This window comes from Pristis pectinata, chromosome 8 (assembly GCF_009764475.1).
Source record: "Pristis pectinata isolate sPriPec2 chromosome 8, sPriPec2.1.pri, whole genome shotgun sequence".
Lineage (NCBI taxonomy): Eukaryota > Metazoa > Chordata > Chondrichthyes > Rhinopristiformes > Pristidae > Pristis > Pristis pectinata.
The window spans coordinates 3018766-3034454 of NC_067412.1; the positions used below are offsets into that span (position 1 = coordinate 3018766).

Genomic DNA, 15689 nt, shown 5'->3' on the forward strand with positions numbered 1-15689 from the left:
TAGTTAGTGGGAGTACCACATGCAGGTCTGGTCACCACATTAGAGGAAGGATGTGATTGCACTGAAGGGGTGCAGAGAGATTCACCAAGATGTTGGAATTGGAATTGGTTTATTATTGTCACTTGTATCACTGGAGAAGTATGAGGCGGTACACTTTGGAAGGACAAACTCCAAGGCAGAGTACAAAGTTAATGGCAGGATTCTTAGTAGTGTGGAGGAGCAGAGGGATCTGGGGGTCCATATCCACAGATCCCTGAAAGTTGCCTCACAGGTGGATAGGGTAGTTAAGAAAGCTTATGGGGTGTTAGCTTTCATAAGTCGTGGGATCGAGTTTAAGAGCCGCGAGGTAATGATGCAGCTCTACAAAACTCTGGTTAGACCACACTTGGAGTACTGTGTCCAGTTCTAGTCGCCTCATTATAGGAAGGATGTGGGAGCGTTGGAAAGGGTGCAGAGGAGATTTACCAGGATGCTGCCTGGTTTAGAGAGTATGCATTATGAGGAGAGACTAAGGGAGCTAGGGCTTTACTCTTTGGAGAGAAGGAGGATGAGAGGAGACATTGATAGAGGTGTACAAAATATTAAAATGAATAGATAGAGTGGACAGCCAGCGCCTCTTTCCCAGGGCACCAATGCTCAATACAAGAGGGAATGGCTTTAAAGTAATGGGTGGGAAGTTCAAGGGAGATATCAGAGGAAGGTTTTTTACCCAGAGAGTGGTTGGGGCGTGGAATGCGCTGCCTGGGGCGGTGGTGGAGGCAGGTACATTGGTCAAATTCAAGAGATTACTAGATAAGCATATGGAAGAATTTAAAATAGAGGGATATGTGGGAGGAAGGGGTTAGATAGTCTTAGGCGATGTTTAAAGGTCGGCACAACATTGTGGGCCGAAGGGCCTGTATTGTGCTGTACTGTTCTATGATTCTATGTATCGAGGTACAATGAAAAAATTGTCTTGCATACCGTTCACACAGATCAATTCATTACACAGTGAATTCATTACACAGTTGCCTGGAGGAGAATAGACAAGATAGGCTGGGTTTGTTTTCTTTGGAGCAGAGAAGAGCAAGGAATCACAAGAGACTGCAGATGCTGGAAATCAGGAGAAATCTGGGCCAATCCAGATGAAGGGTCTCAACCTGAAAGGTCATCTCTCCATTTCCCCCCATAGATGCTGCCTGACCCGCTGAGTTCATTCAGCATCTTTGTGTGTTGCTCAAGGGTAAGGGGTGAACCGACTGAGGTAAACAAAATTATGAGCAGCGTAGATAGGGAGAAACTCTGCCTTGGCAGAGGTGTCTGTGATCAGAGGGCACAGGTTTAAGATAAGAGGTAGGGGATTTGAGAAAGAATTTTTTCACCAAAGGGTGGGTGAAATTTGCAGCGTGCTGTCTGAGTGGGTGGTGGAGGCAGGTCCTCTCATAACACTGAATAAGTATTTAGATGAGCACTTGAAACACCATTGCAGAGAATGCTATGGGCCAAATGCTGGGAAACAGCATTAATATAGATGATGCTTGATGGTCCGCACAGACATGGTGGGCCGAAGGGCCTGTCTCCGTGCTGTATGACACCATGGCTAGAACTTATCGGGCATCAAACATACAGAACAGCATGTTGAAAACAATGAACCACAAGCTCAAAACAAAACCAGCTCATCCATGTGGGGCTCCTTGTTTAGACAAGGTTTTTTTTGGCTGGGGGAGGGGGGTCGGCTGTTAAGTACAGTTATGCCTTTAGCCACGGGTGGAATTTCTTCATTTTGAAAACCCTTCAAATGACAGCTTAGAATTCAAAACAGGCATCAAATGAGATAAGATCACCTCGTATTCCTTCCGACAAAAACTGTTAGCATTGTACTTGCTTCATCACACACCTATACGTTCTACAAGACCACACTTAAGCAACCACCCAGATAACAGCAAAATAAAAATAAGCTAGGTGGCTTGGCATAGCCCATAACACAGGCAACAACATTTTGACAGAAGATCATGGCAGTAATTCAATCTGTTACACCTCTTATTCAAAGAAAGATAATATACAATGCTCTTTCACCAACCACTGTTTTGCCCTGTTTCTAAACTACTATTCCTGCTCTCGAGTCCATCACTGGCTTTCTCCATCTTCCAGCCTTCGCAATCATTCCTTGTGATTAACTTTCCGGCTGCCAGACTGCAATTTGACTGAATCTTTGCTCTTTTATTTTCCCCCCTCACATTTAAATAAATAAAACGTCCTTTATCCAACCACTCTCAGCTTGTTAAATCAGCACGATTTCCCACCTCGCCTTCCAAGTGACTTTGGAGGAAGCATTCAGACGCTGAGTGTGTGCTCCCTGTCTCTGAGACCGACGGTGCCCAGTTTAATTGCCACTCTGGAGTGAGTTTGTGCCCAGTGTGTCCTCTCTGGGCTGATCCGTGCCCAGTGTTGGTGGGGATCAGGCTGACACCGGCTGCTCTGTGACCCCCCCACTGACTACACTGGCTGCTCTGTGACCCCCCTCCCACTGACTACAGCAGCCCAGCCGGGCTTGTGGAGCCTGCTCGCCGGTGCGAGTGCCCTTGGTTCCCCGGTTACCTGCTGCGGCTCTTCGGGAGCTGGAGCTGGCGGCTGCGGGCGCTCAGTGCTGCGGGCCCCCATAGCGGGGCAGCCGAGGCCGAGAGGCCGGCCCGTGCCTCCGTGTCTGCGGCGATGGATGAAGCGGAGGTTCCCATCCCCGGCTCCCGGCTCCCGGCTCCACTCAGTGCCGCGCCAGCTCCATGCGGCGTGCGTCAGCCCCGAGAGCGGGCCGCGGCCATCAGCCGCTGGCCCCCACGACACTCCGCCAGGGGCTCCGAGGGCAGCAGAGCTCCCCCGGCCGCCTCTCAGCTTCCAGGCAGTGGCGGACAGGCTCGGCGCGGAGAGGCTGAGTGACAGCACCAGAGACGTGGGGGGAGTGGAAGAGAGAGGGGGTGGTGGTGAGAGGGAGGGGAAAGAAGGGAGGGGAAAGAAGGGAGGGGAGGTAGGGGAAAGAGGGGAGGGGAGGTAGGGGAAAGAGGGGAGGGGAGGGAGGGGAAAGAGGGGAGGGGAAAGAGGGGAGGGGAGGGGAGGGAGGGGAAAGAGGGGAGGGGAGGGGAGGGAGGGGAAAGAGGGGAGGGGAGGGGAGGGAGGGGAAAGAGGGGAGGGGAGGGGAGGGAGGAGGAAAGAGGGGAGGGGAGGGGAGGGAGGGGAAAGAGGGGAGGGGAGGGGAGGGAGGGGAAAGAGGGGGAGGGGAGGGAGGGAGGGGAAAGAGGGGAGGGGATGGGAGGGGAAAGAGGGGAGGGAGGGAGGGAAAGAGGGGAGGGAGGGAGGGGAAAGAGGGGAGGGGAGGGGAGGGAGGGGAGAAGAGGGGAGGGGAGGGAGGGGAAAGAGGGGAGGGGAGGGGAGAGGGAGGGAGGGAAAGAGGGGAGGGGAGGGAGGGGAAAGAGGGGAGGGGAGGGAGGGGAAAGAGGGAGGGGAGGGGAGGAGGGAAAGGGGGGAGGGGAGGGAGGGGAAAGAGGGGAGGGGAAAGAGGGGAGGGGAGAGGGAGGAGGAACGAGGGAGGGAGGGGACGGAAAGGGAGGGGAGGGGAGGGAGGGAGGGGGAGGGGAGGGGGGAGGGGGGGAGGGAGGGGAGGGAGGGGGGAGGGAGGGAGGGGGGAGATGGAGGAGGGGAGGGAGGGAGGGGGGAGAGGGGGGGAGGAGGGGGGGAGGGAGGGGAGGGGTGAGGGGGAGGAGGGGGGGAGGGAGCGGGGTGAGGGGGGAGGGAGGGGGTGAGGGGGAGGGAGGGGAGGGGTGTGAGGGGGGAGGGGAGGGGGTGAGGGAGGGAGGGAAGGGGGAGGGAGGGAGGGCAGGAGGGGGGGAGGGAGGGAGGCAGGAGGGGAGGGAGGGGGGGAGGGGGGGAGGGAGGGAAGGAGGGGAGGGAGGGGGGGAGGGAGGGAAGGAGGGGAGGAGGGGGGGGGAGGGGGGGGAGGGAGGTAGGAGGGGGGGGAGGGAAGGAAGGAGGGGAGGGAGGAGGGGGGAGGAAGGAGGGGAGGGAGGGAGAGGGGGGAGGGAGGAGGGGGAAGGAGGGAGGGAGGGAGGGGGGGAGGGAGGGGAGGGAGGGAGAGGGGGGAAGGAGGGGAGGGAGGGAGAGGGGGGGGAGGGGGGGGGAAGGAGGGGAGGGAGGGAGGTGAGGGGGAGGGAGGTGAGGGGGGCGGGGGGCAGGGAGGGGAGGGGGAGGGAAGGAGGGGGGAGGGAGGGGACGGGGAGGGAGGGGAGGGGGCGGGAGGGAAGGAGGGGAGGGGGAGGGGAGGGAAGGAGGGAGTGGGTGGAGGGAGGGAAGGAGGGGAGGGGGAGGGAGGGGAGGGGGGAAAGGGGTAGGGAGGGAAGGGGGAAGGGGGTAGGGAGGGAAGCAGAAAGAGGGGAGGGAAAGAGGGGAGGGAGGGAGGGGAAAAGGGAGGGAAAGAGGGGAGGGGAAAAGGGAGGGAAAGAGGGGAGGGAGGGAGGGGAAAAGGGAGGGAAAGAGGGGAGGGAGGGAGGGAAAAGGGAGGGAAAGAGGGAGGGAAGGAGGGGGAAAGGGAGGGAAAGAGGGGAGGGAAGGAGGGGGAAAGGGAGGGAAAGAGGGGAGGGAAAGAGGGGAGGGAGGGAGGGGAAAAGGGAGGGAAAGAGGGGAGGGAGGGAAAGAGGGGAGGGGGAGGAGGGGGGAGGAGGGGAGGGGGAGGAGGGGGGAGGAGGAGAGGGGGAGGAGGGGAAAGAGGGGGGGAGGGGGGGAGGAGGGAGGGGGAGGAGGGAGGAGGGGGGAGGAGGGGAAGAGGGGAGGGGAGAGGGGGAGAGGGGGGAAAGAGGGGAGGGGAGAGGGAAGGGAAAGAGGGGAGGGGGGAGAGGGGAGGAGAGGGGAGAGGGGGGGAAGAGGGGGAGGAGAGGGGAGAGGGAGGGGGGAGAGGGGGGGAGAGAGGGGGAGAGAGGGGGAGAGGGGAGGGAGGGAAGGGGGAAGAGGGGAGGGTAAATGGGAGGGGGGAAAGGGGGTAGGGAGGGAAGGGGAAAGGGGGAAGGGAGGGGACAGCAGGGAGGAGAAAGAGGGGAGGGGGAGGGGGGAGAGGGGGGAGGGAAGGGAGGGGAAAGAGGAGGGAGGGGAAAGAAGGGAAGGGAGGGGACAGCAGGGAGAGGATAGAGGGGAAAGGGGGAGGGGTGGGGAGGGAGGGGAAAGAGGGGAGTGAGGAGGGGAGGCCGAGAGGGTGGGGAGGGATGGGTGGGAGAGAGAGGGTGGGGAGGGAGGGGAAAGAGGGGAGGGGAAGGGAGGGGACTGGAGGGAAAAGAGGGGTGGGGAGGGAGGGGAAGAAGGGAGAGGAGGGAGAGGACAGAAGGGAGGGGAAAGGGGGAGGGGAAAGGGGAGGAGGGGAAAGGGGAGGAGGGAAGGGGAGGGAGGAGGGAGGCTGAGAGGGGTGGGGAGGGAAGGGGAGGGGGTGAAGCGGTGAAGGGGGGAAGGGAAGTGGAGGGAGGGGAAGGGGAGGGAGGGGAAAGAGGGTGGGGAGGGAGGGAGGGGAAAGATTGGAGGGGGAGAGTAGAGGTAGGAGGGGGGAGAGAGGGGGAGGAGGAGAGGGGGAGAGGGGGGGAGGGGAGGGAGGGAAAGAGGGGAGGGTAAATGGGAGGGAGGGGAAAGGGGGTAGGGAGGGAGGGGAAAGAGGGAAGGGGAGGTTAAGGAGGGGAGGGAGGGGAAAGAGGGGTGGGGAGGGAGAGAGGGGAAGGGAAGGAGGGAGGGGAGGGAGAGGGGTGGGGAGGGAGGGGAAGAAGGGAAGGGAGGGGACAGCAGGGAGAGGATAGAGGGGAAAATGGGGGTAGGGAGGGAGGGAAAGGGGGAGGGGAGGGTAAGGGAGGGGACGAGGGGAGAGAGGGGTGGGGAGGGAGGGGAAAGAGGGGAGTGAGGGGAAAGAGAGGAAGGGAGGGAGGGGAGGCTGAGAGGGTGGGGAGGGAGGGGAAAGAGGGGAGGGGGAAAGAGGTGAGGGGGAAAGGGGAGGGAGGGAGGTGAAAGGGGAGGGGAAGGAGAGAGGAGAGGAAAGAGGGGAGGGAGGGAAAGAGGGGAGGGGAAGGAGGGAGGAGGGGAGGGAGGGGAAAGAGGGTGGAGGGAGGATGAGGGAAGAAGGGGGAAAGGGGTGAGGGGAAAGGGAGGGAAGGCTGGGAGGGGAAAGGGGAGGGAAGGAGGGAGGTAGGGGAAAGAGGGGAGGGAGGGGAAAGGGGAGGGGGGACGGGGAGGGAAGGAGAGGAAAGAGGGGAGGGGAAGGAGGCGAGGGGAGTGAAGAAGGGGAAGGAGGGGAGGGGAAGAGGGGGAGGGGATGGAGGGAGGGGAGGGGAGGGTGGGAAAGGGGAAGTGAAGAGGGGGAGGGAGGCGAAAGGGGAGGGGAAGGAAGGAGGGAGCGGAAGGAGGGGAGGGGGAGAGGGGAGGGGAGGGAGGGGAAAGTGGAGGGGAAGGAGGGGAGGGGAAAGAGGATAGGGATAGGAAAGAAGGGGAGGGGGAGGAGGGGAGGGATGGGAAGTGGAGAGGGGAAGAGGAGGGGAAGGGGAAGGAAGGGGGGAGGGAGGGAGGAATGGATGGGGGAGTGGAAGGAGAGTGAGAGTGGAGGAGGGAATGAGGGAGTCAGGAGTGAATGGGGAATTGGAGGCGGAGGGAGGGGGCAGGGGGGTGGGGGGAGGGGAAGGGAGAGTGGGACGGTGAGTGGTGGTGGGGAGGAAGGGGGAGTAGAGGGGGAGGGAGAGAGGGGTGAGAGGGGTGTGGAAGAGGGGAGGGATGGGGGAGTGCAAGGGGAGAGACAAGGGGAGTGGAAGGAGGGGGAGGTGGGAGGGAAGGGGTGGTTGGAAGGGGGAGTAGGAGGGAAGGAGTGGAAGAAGAGTGTTGAGGGAGGGGGGAGTGGAAGATGGTCAGAAGGAAGGGGAAAGGGGAAGAGGAAGGTGGGTGGGAGGGGAGGAGGATGGAAGGTTGGAGGTTGGGGAAGAGAGAAGGAGGGAAGGGAAGACAAAGGAAAGAGTGAGGGAAAGGAGGGTAAGGAGGGGTGAGTGGAGGTGGGGAAAGCTAGGGAAGGAGGGGAACAGGGAGGAGTAGTGGACGAAGGGAGGGAGGAGAAGGAAGCTGGGGGAGGGAGTGAAAGATCAGGGAGGAGGACCAGGGTGGGAGGGAGAAAGGGGGTGAGGAGAGGTGGTGGGGAGGGAGGGAGAGGGAGGAGAGAGGAAAGGAGGGGTTGGACAAGGAGTGGGGGAGTGGAAGAGGAGGAGGGAGAGTGGGAGGAGGGAGGGAGTGGAAAAAGAGAGGTAGGAAGTGGGAAGGAGGGAGGAGGAAAGATCGGGCAAGGGAGGAGAGGGGAACGTGGAGGGGAGGGGAGAGAGAAGGGTGGGAGTATGGGAGGGAGGGGAGGGGGCGATGGGGCAGAGGGAGGATAGAGTGGGGAAGAGGGAGGGTGTGGGAGGGGAGAGGAGGGTTGAGGGGAGAGGAGGGTTGAGGGATGAGGGGCAGGTGGGAGGGCAGTGGAGGGTTTGGAGGGGCAGGGGTAGTGGAGTGGAAGGGATGGAGGAGAGAGAGGTGTGAGGAAGACGGAGGTTGGGGTGGGGGGAGGAGGAAGGGAAGATGAACATTGGTGGAGAGGACCGGAGGTCAGGAGGAGATTGCAGAAACGAGGAGGAGGAGGAGGTCTGGGGTGTGGAAGGAGGAGGCAGAGAAAGGTGGAGGTTAGAAGAGGGGGTGGGAATAAATGGGGAGAAGAGGGTGACACGAAGGGCAGCGAGTGATGGAGAAAAGAGGGAAGGGAGGGTCAAAGAGGAGGATATGGGAGGAGAGCGAGTGGAAGGGCAAGTGGGTAATGGGTGAGGTGAAGAAGGAAGAATGGGAGGAAGAGAGAGAGAGAGATTCACGGAGGGAGATGCATTGAGAAAAAGCAATACAGTAAATCTTGGTGCCAGAGAGAGGGATGAGAGGCAAGATTGATGGAAGAAGGGTGGAGAAGGGGTAAAAGAGAGGGCTCATGAAACATTCTCCGAAGGAAAATCGCCTTCACTCCCTTCTCCCACATGGGACATCTTGTGAAAATTGAAAGCACTGATTTTTTTACTCTCAAACCATGGAATTTTTACAGCACAGGACAAACCATTCTGCCCTTCAAGTCTGTACAGATTCCTGATAGAACAATTCTGTCAGCCCCTGTTCTTTTCCCATGGCTTAGGAAATTGTTTTATTTTAAATGCCTCTGCAATTTCCTTTTAAAAGCCCTAACCGACTCCATCACCTTTGCAGATAATATCTACTTCCTGCATGGGAATGTTTTTTTCCCTTGTGTTCCCATTGAATCTTTTGCCCATAAATTTAGATCCCTGCCCCTGATCCTTGAACCATGCAGTGATGGTCACAGTTTCAACCTACCAAACCTATCTAAACCAATCATGATTTCAACTTTCTTTGCTCCAAGGAAAATAACCCCAGCTTCTCTTATCTTTTAACTGAAATTTCTCATCCTTTCTGCAGCCTCTTCAGGACCTTCACACGTCTTCTAATGTGTGGTGACCAGAACTGGACCCAACACTGCAGCTGTAGCCTGACCACTGATTGTTTTCCAAGTGAATAATCTACCAGCTTTACAGATCTGGCACGCCACAATTCACTTCTCTGTTTGCAGTGAGGGTCTTCAACGCAAAATATTAACTCTGTTTCTCTTACTGTCTCTGCTGCCTGACTTGCTGGAAGTTTTTGGCATTTTCTGTTTTTGTTTCAGATTTTAGCATCTGCAAATTTTTGAATTTCAATTTCTCTGGATTTATTCAATTCAAGAAGCTGACTTGTATAACATTAATATTTCTGGTACATGCCTAATGAAATATCTTGATTATTTGCTATTATTGCACCTTTAATATATCAACAAAAACATCATTGATAAGTATGTTAAAATAATCAAGGTGCAATAATAGCAACACAAAGCGCTGGAGGAACTCAGTGGGTCAGGCAGCATCTGTGGAGGGAGATGGACAGTCGATGTTTCAGGCTGAGACCCTTCATCTGCTGCAATAACAGTTTTCTCTTTACCTACTTCTTTCCCTGCTACTGTACTTGCTGGTGTCCAGCTCATACAAAATCGAAAATACATTGCACTATTTGTTTTGTTATGCTAATAATGAACTCATCCAGTTTTCTGCTGACAAGGAGCCAAATGCCCAGATCAGGAGCATGGATACAGAAGGACTACACTTCCATGTGAATTAAAAAATGCTAATGTTGTAAACGATTGGAAATGAAGTATCAGTGCACAGATAGAGTCATAATGCATGGAAACAGGCCCTTCGGCCCAACTCGCCCATGCCAACTGTGTTGCCCAGTGAACTAGTCCCATCCTCCTGCATTTGGCCCATAGCCGTCCAAACCTCTCCGATCCATGTACTTATCTAGATGCCATTTGAATGTTGCTAATGTGCCCGCCTCAACCACTATTTCTGGCAGCTGATTCCAAATACGTACCACCCTTTGCATGAAGCTGCTGCCCCGATGTCCTTTTTAGCTCTTTCGCCTCTGACCTTAAACCTATGCCCTCTTGTTTTTAGCACCCTCTCCCTGGGAAAAAGACTACGTGCTTACGTGCTTTCACCCTGTCTATGCTCCTCATGATCTTATATACCTCTATCAGGTCACCCCTCCATCTCCTACGTTCCAGGGAATAACGCCCTGGTTTACACAACTTCTCCTTGTAACTCAGACCCCCGCCCCCCCCCCCAAGTCCAGGCATCATCATGGTAAATCTTTTCGGCACTCTTTCTAGTTTAGTAGATCTATAATTAGATCTATAGTAGATCTATAATGTGATTTGAGTGACCAATGTCTTAACATGGATTTGTTATTCACTATTATCCACTCACTCTTTCAACAATGAGAGGAGTTCATGGATGTGCTCAAAGCTTCCTTGTAGAAGTTTATCTCCACTATCTCCTGAGAATCTCTGGCCCATGACTGATCAAAGCAGCATTCAGGATGGTATTGTGAATCTTAAAGCCATGCATTGGGAGCACACAGAAGGCCAGTATAAGTGGCAGAAGAAGTGCACCACCTCACAAGCTACCCACCAGCTCTCCCTTTCAGGCACATACGGGCAGAGTCTGCAGTTTCGACATGAGTCACTACAGATCCCACAAAACTAGAGTGGGAGCAAGTCATCCTCGATCCTGAGAGACTGCCGAAGAGCGAGGAGAAATGGGACTGATAGGAAACAGGAAGAAAACAAAGAAGAACTTTTCTAAAGCTTATTAACTTGTGTGTGCAGACTTTGGCCGTGCACCAGACAGGGTACCTTGGAGTATCGCGAGGGTGCTTCCTAGTAGGAAGAACTACAGAATCCAGTAACACATTGAAAATTTGGACCAGAAGATACAGCGATTTGAAGGAAGTACTTCAGATTGGGAAGAGATAGGATAGAGTGCTTCCAGTGATGAAGTGACATACAACAAGATACAGAAAAAAATGTAGATACAGAAATAAATGTAAAAGAGTCTAAGACCAGAGGGCCCTGTCTCAGAATAAGTGGATGCTAAATTAAAATTGACGTAAAGAAGACTTTCTCCTCTCAAAGCAAGTGAGGATTTGGAATTCCTTGTCCCAGAGCCTGAATCCTTGAATATCTTCAAAACTGAGGCAGATTTTAAACAGGAAGGGATTCAAGGGTTATGGGCAGAGGAAAGTGGACTTGGGTAAAGTGGGATCAGCCATGAATTTATTGAGTGGTGAAGCAGGCTCGAGATCTGAATGGCCCACACCTGTTCCTATGTCTTATCTACCATAGCAGATGGAACCTTCTTAAAACAAGAGTTTCAGGGGACTGTGGAATGCACTCCTGAAGTAAGGGACTTAAGCAGAGACGAATTCAAGTGGCTGAAGGAAAGATGCAAAAGGGATATGGGAACAGCTCACTGGAATTAGGTGAAAGATCATGTAGAATATGGGTTGGTATACTGAACAGTCCATTTCTATGTTGTAACCTCCACTTATTTGTTAATTGCATCTTGCTTCTGCCTGCATTTCTACTTCAGTGTCTTCTGGAGTCTTTCCCAGTCATCCTCGCTGTCTGTCATAACTCATACCTTTGTATTGTCAGAAAATTTCAAGATTCCAAGTGTCAAGAACTGCCAGGATAGAAATGGAACCAGCACTGATCCTGGGGGAGCACACTTCCAATCTGTCTGAGCAACACAAACTTTCTGTCAATCAGCTCCCGACCCACACAGCTATCTTTTCTCCCACACCGTGCATCTGAGTTTATCTAACGAGTCTCTTGCGAGACACCTTTTAGAAAAATTTCTGTAAAATTCTTGTAGGCTACCTCCCCTTTAACTACACAAAAGGCCAGACTGAGTTATTGATACTGCACCAATACCATGGGATCTGGTTCGACACAGGCTACTGAAAAAAATGAAACATTGAGAAAGAGAAAGTACTGAGCATTGATGTAATGAGCATTTCTGCCTCCATTGCCCGTTCAGGCAGTGAGTACCAGACCCCACTACCCTCTGGGTGAAAAAACCTTTCCCAACCTCCCCTTTAGTCCTTCAGTTACTTAAAATTTACACACCCAGTTTTTGACCCCTATGCTAATGTAAATGGGCCTTCCTCCAATAAATCTGCATACTCCATCTAAGTCTCCCCTTAGTTTCCTCTTGTTCCAAAGAAAACAACCCTATTCCACCTAATATTTCCTCATAAGGTAAAATAATGCAATCCTGGCAATTACTTGTAAATGTCCTCTGCACTCTCTCCCGTACAATCTTTCCTACCATGTGATTGTCAGAACTGTACACAGTGCTCATGCTACACTAGAACTGTATACAACCCTAGTTACACCCAGGCGTGGTATACCTAGAGTTGTATACAATTCTTACATAATGTCCCTGTTCTTATATTCTATATCTCAGCTAACAACAAAAAGTCTCCCAAAAGCTTTTTAAACATATACGTAGAATATAGAACATAGAACAGTACAGCACAATACAGGCCCTTCGGCCCACAATGTTGTGCCAACCTTTAAACCTCGCCTAAGACTGTCTAACCCCTTCCTCCCACATATCCCTCTATTTTAAATTCCTCCATATGCTTATCTAGCAATCACTTGAATTTGACCAATGTACCTGCCTCCACCACCACCCCAGGCAGTGCATTCCACGCCCCAACCACTCTCTGGGTAAAAAGCCTTCCTCTGATATCTCCCTTGATCTTCCCACCCATTACTTTAAAGCCATGCCCTCTTGTATTGAGCATTGGTGCCCTGGAAAGAGGCGCTGACTGTCCACTCTATCTATTCTTCTTAATATTTTGTACACCTCTATCATGTCTCCTCTCATCCTCCTCTCCAAAGAGTAAAGCCCTAGCTCCCTTAGTCTCTCCTCATAATCCATACTCTCTAAACCAGGTAGCATCCTGGTAAATCTCCTCTGCACCCTTTCCAACGCTTCCACATCCTTCCTATAATGAGGCAACCAGAAATGGACACAGTACTCCAAGTGTGGTCTAACCAGAGTTATATAGAGTTGCGTCATTCACATGTCCTGCTTCCTTTAATTATCTGTGGCCATACACTTCCCATCGATTCTTTCCATTGTTTAATGTTCTCCCACTTATCGTGTATGTCTTCCCTTGTCTTCTTGTGCCTCCCCAAATACACTTGCTCATACTTCTCTGGATTAAATTCTAATTTGCCACTTGCACCAAATGACCAGCTAGTCCACATCACCTTGCAAGGTAAAGCTCTGTTCCTCACCGCCAAGCACACATTCATTGTTTTATCTGCAAACTTTTTTATCATGCCCCTTGCATTTAAATCTAAATCATTAATATAATGTAATGGAACAGAGGGACCTAGAAGTACAAGTGCATAGTTCGTTGAAAGCGGCGTCACAGGTAGACAGGGTGGTGAAAAAGGTGTTTAGCACACTGGCCTTCATCAGTCAGGGCATTGAGTATAGGAGTTGGGACATTATGTTCCAGTTGTATAAGTCATTGGTGAGGCCGCACTTGGAGCACTGTACAGTTTTGGTCCCCTGTTATAGGAAAGGCGTGGTTAAACTGGAAAGAGTGCAGAAAGGATTTACAAGGATGTTGCCAGAACTAGAGGGCCTGAGTTATAGGGAGAGGTCGGCCAGGCTAGGTCTTTATTCCTTGGAATGTAGGAGAATGAGGGGTGACCTTATAGAAATGTTTACAATTATGAAAGGCATAGATAAGATATATGGTAACAGTCCCCAGGGTAGGGGAGTACAAAACTAGGGGGCATAGATTTAAGGTGGGTGGGGAAAGATTTAAAAGGGACCTGAGGGGCAACTTTTTCACACAGAGGGTGGTGAGCACATGGAACAAGCTGCCTGAGGAAGTGGTTGAGGCAGGTACAACAGTATCATTTAAGAAGCACTTGGATAGGTACACGGAGGGGCAGGGCCTGGAGGGATATGAGCTGAATGCAGGAAATTGGGATGAGCTGGGTGGGCACCATGGTCAGCATGGACTCGTTGGGCTGAAGGGCCTGTATCCGTGCTGTATTGCTCTATGACTTTAATATATGCTACAGACACAAGGGTTTATTGAGTCATATAGAGCCCCACTGGTAAAAGCCTTCCAGTCAAAATAAAATACCCATCAAAGATTACCCTTTGCTTCCTATCACTGAGCCAATTTCAGGACCAAGTTGCCACTATCCTTTGGATCCCATGGGGTTTTACTTTCTTTACCAGCCTACCATGAAGGACCTTGCTAGAATCCACACATCAAAAGCACTGCCCCTTGTCAATCCTCCACATAGAGTTCGATAGGACCTTCCCTTAACAAATCCATGCTGACTGTCTCTGCTTAATCTGTGCCTTCCTGAATGAAGATTTATACTGTCCTTAGAATAGATTCCCATAATTTGCCCTTACAGGTTTCCTACTTTTTTCTTAATTCACTTTTTCATTCATCTTTGAACTTTCTCAGTTTCTAAATCATAAATAACACATAGTTTCCAGTATCAAATCATTTTGTCAAATGCAAAATAGTCTAAAACAGAAGCCCCAATTTTAAACACTTGTCAAATTGAGAAAAGTCAAGTTTACTGTCAAATGCACATGTATGCATACAAGCAATGAAAATCTTGCTTGCAGCAGCATTACAGGAATATAGCATTTGAGATACAACATTCACAACAAAAACATAAATTATACATAAATTATGCAATAAAGAACACCATTAGAACAAAAAAAACAAAGTCCATTGTGGTCAAAGTGGTCATAGTGTTGCTATACTGAGGTAAAGATTAGGGTTGTGCAGGTTGGTTTGAGAACTGAGTGGTTGAAGGGAAGTAGCTGTTCATAAACCTGGTGGTTATGGGACTTGGCAGCTAACTACACTGGATTGAAGGGCTTGAGTCATCAGGAGAGATTGGATAGACTGGGGCTATTTTCCCTGGAGCAAAGGAGGCTGAGGGGTGACATGAAGGAGTTATATAAAATTATTAGAGGCATAGATAGGATAGATAGCAAGTGTTTACTTCCCACAGTGTGGGTGTGTAAAACTAGGGGGCAAGGAGAGGAGGAGGGTTAAGAAGTATCTGAGGGCTAATTTTTCACGCAAAGAGTAGCTGGTATCTGTAATGAGCTGCCAGGGGAGTAAGGAACAATAGCAACATTTAAGAGGCATCTGGACAGATACTTGAATGAAGTACCAGGGCATAGAGGGATATGGGATTAATGCAGGCATGGGATTAGTACAGATAGACGCGATGGGTCGAAGAGCCTATTTCTATGCTGTACAACCCTATGACACCAGGGTTATCACCATTTTAGAATTGTATTCTCAATTCCAATTCCTCAGTGTAAGAAAACAATCCTCCAACACACTTGCCAAATACAAAACTGATCCAGCCGAACCATGAGGTCTTTTAAGTTCAACCCAGGACTGTGGTGAATCTCATTCAGGTAGCGACAAGGAGAGATATGAAATAGGATTTTATGAACAGCACATTCACAATAACCAAATGGTATCTCCAGTGCCGATCACTTCACTGACTCCTGTTGGAAAGTATGAAAGCATGAGATTGTGTGACATAAACAGGATTAGATACACGTGAAGGCACTCAGAACCAAACACCCCAGGTTTAATTACCTAATCCTACAAATGCGATGTCTGCAGCCTTTAGTTTGACCTGGGTTTGCACTTTCAGGGTGAGGAAACAGTGACTTGGGGACATGGCTCTTCATCACGGAACAACACTGGTCACATTGGTCAAATTCAAGAGATTACTAGATAAGCATATGCAGGAATCTAAAATAGAGGGATATGTGGGAGGAAGGGGTTAGATAGTCTTAGGTGAGGTTTAAAGGTTGGCACAACATTGTGGGCCGAAGGGCCTGTATTGTGCTGTACTGTTCTATGTTAACACAGAGACCAATACGTCAGTTCACACAAAGTCCTTTTCAACCATCAGAAGATCAGTAATAGAAGCAGGAGTGGGCCATTGGACACTGTTTACCTGCTTCTCCTTCCAATAATATCATCATGGCTAACCTTTTACCTCCTGTACTGCTCCCATATCTAATGCCGAAAAATCTATTAATCTATGTCTTGAATGTACTCAATGACTGAACCTCACAGCCCTCTTGAGGAGAGAACTCCAAAGGTTCACTACCCTCTGAGTGAAGAAATTTCTTCTTAACTCTGTCTTGCATGGCTGACCC

General features: G+C 51.7%; 1 protein-coding gene across 2 annotated transcripts in view; it reads right to left on the bottom strand.

The window, feature by feature from the left end:
• Positions 1-15689, bottom strand: part of capn15 (calpain 15) — a 265928-nt gene that overhangs the window by 234417 nt on the left and 15822 nt on the right. The window contains exon 1 of one of the 2 annotated variants that reach the window (XM_052022105.1): positions 2578-2930. The exons of the other annotated variant lie outside the window; for it this stretch is intronic. Coding sequence (XP_051878065.1) covers positions 2578-2714 — 137 coding nt within the window. The 5' untranslated portion in view covers positions 2715-2930. Of the gene's footprint in view, positions 1-2577; positions 2931-15689 lie in introns of those variants that run through there. 2 annotated transcript variants of the gene reach the window in all.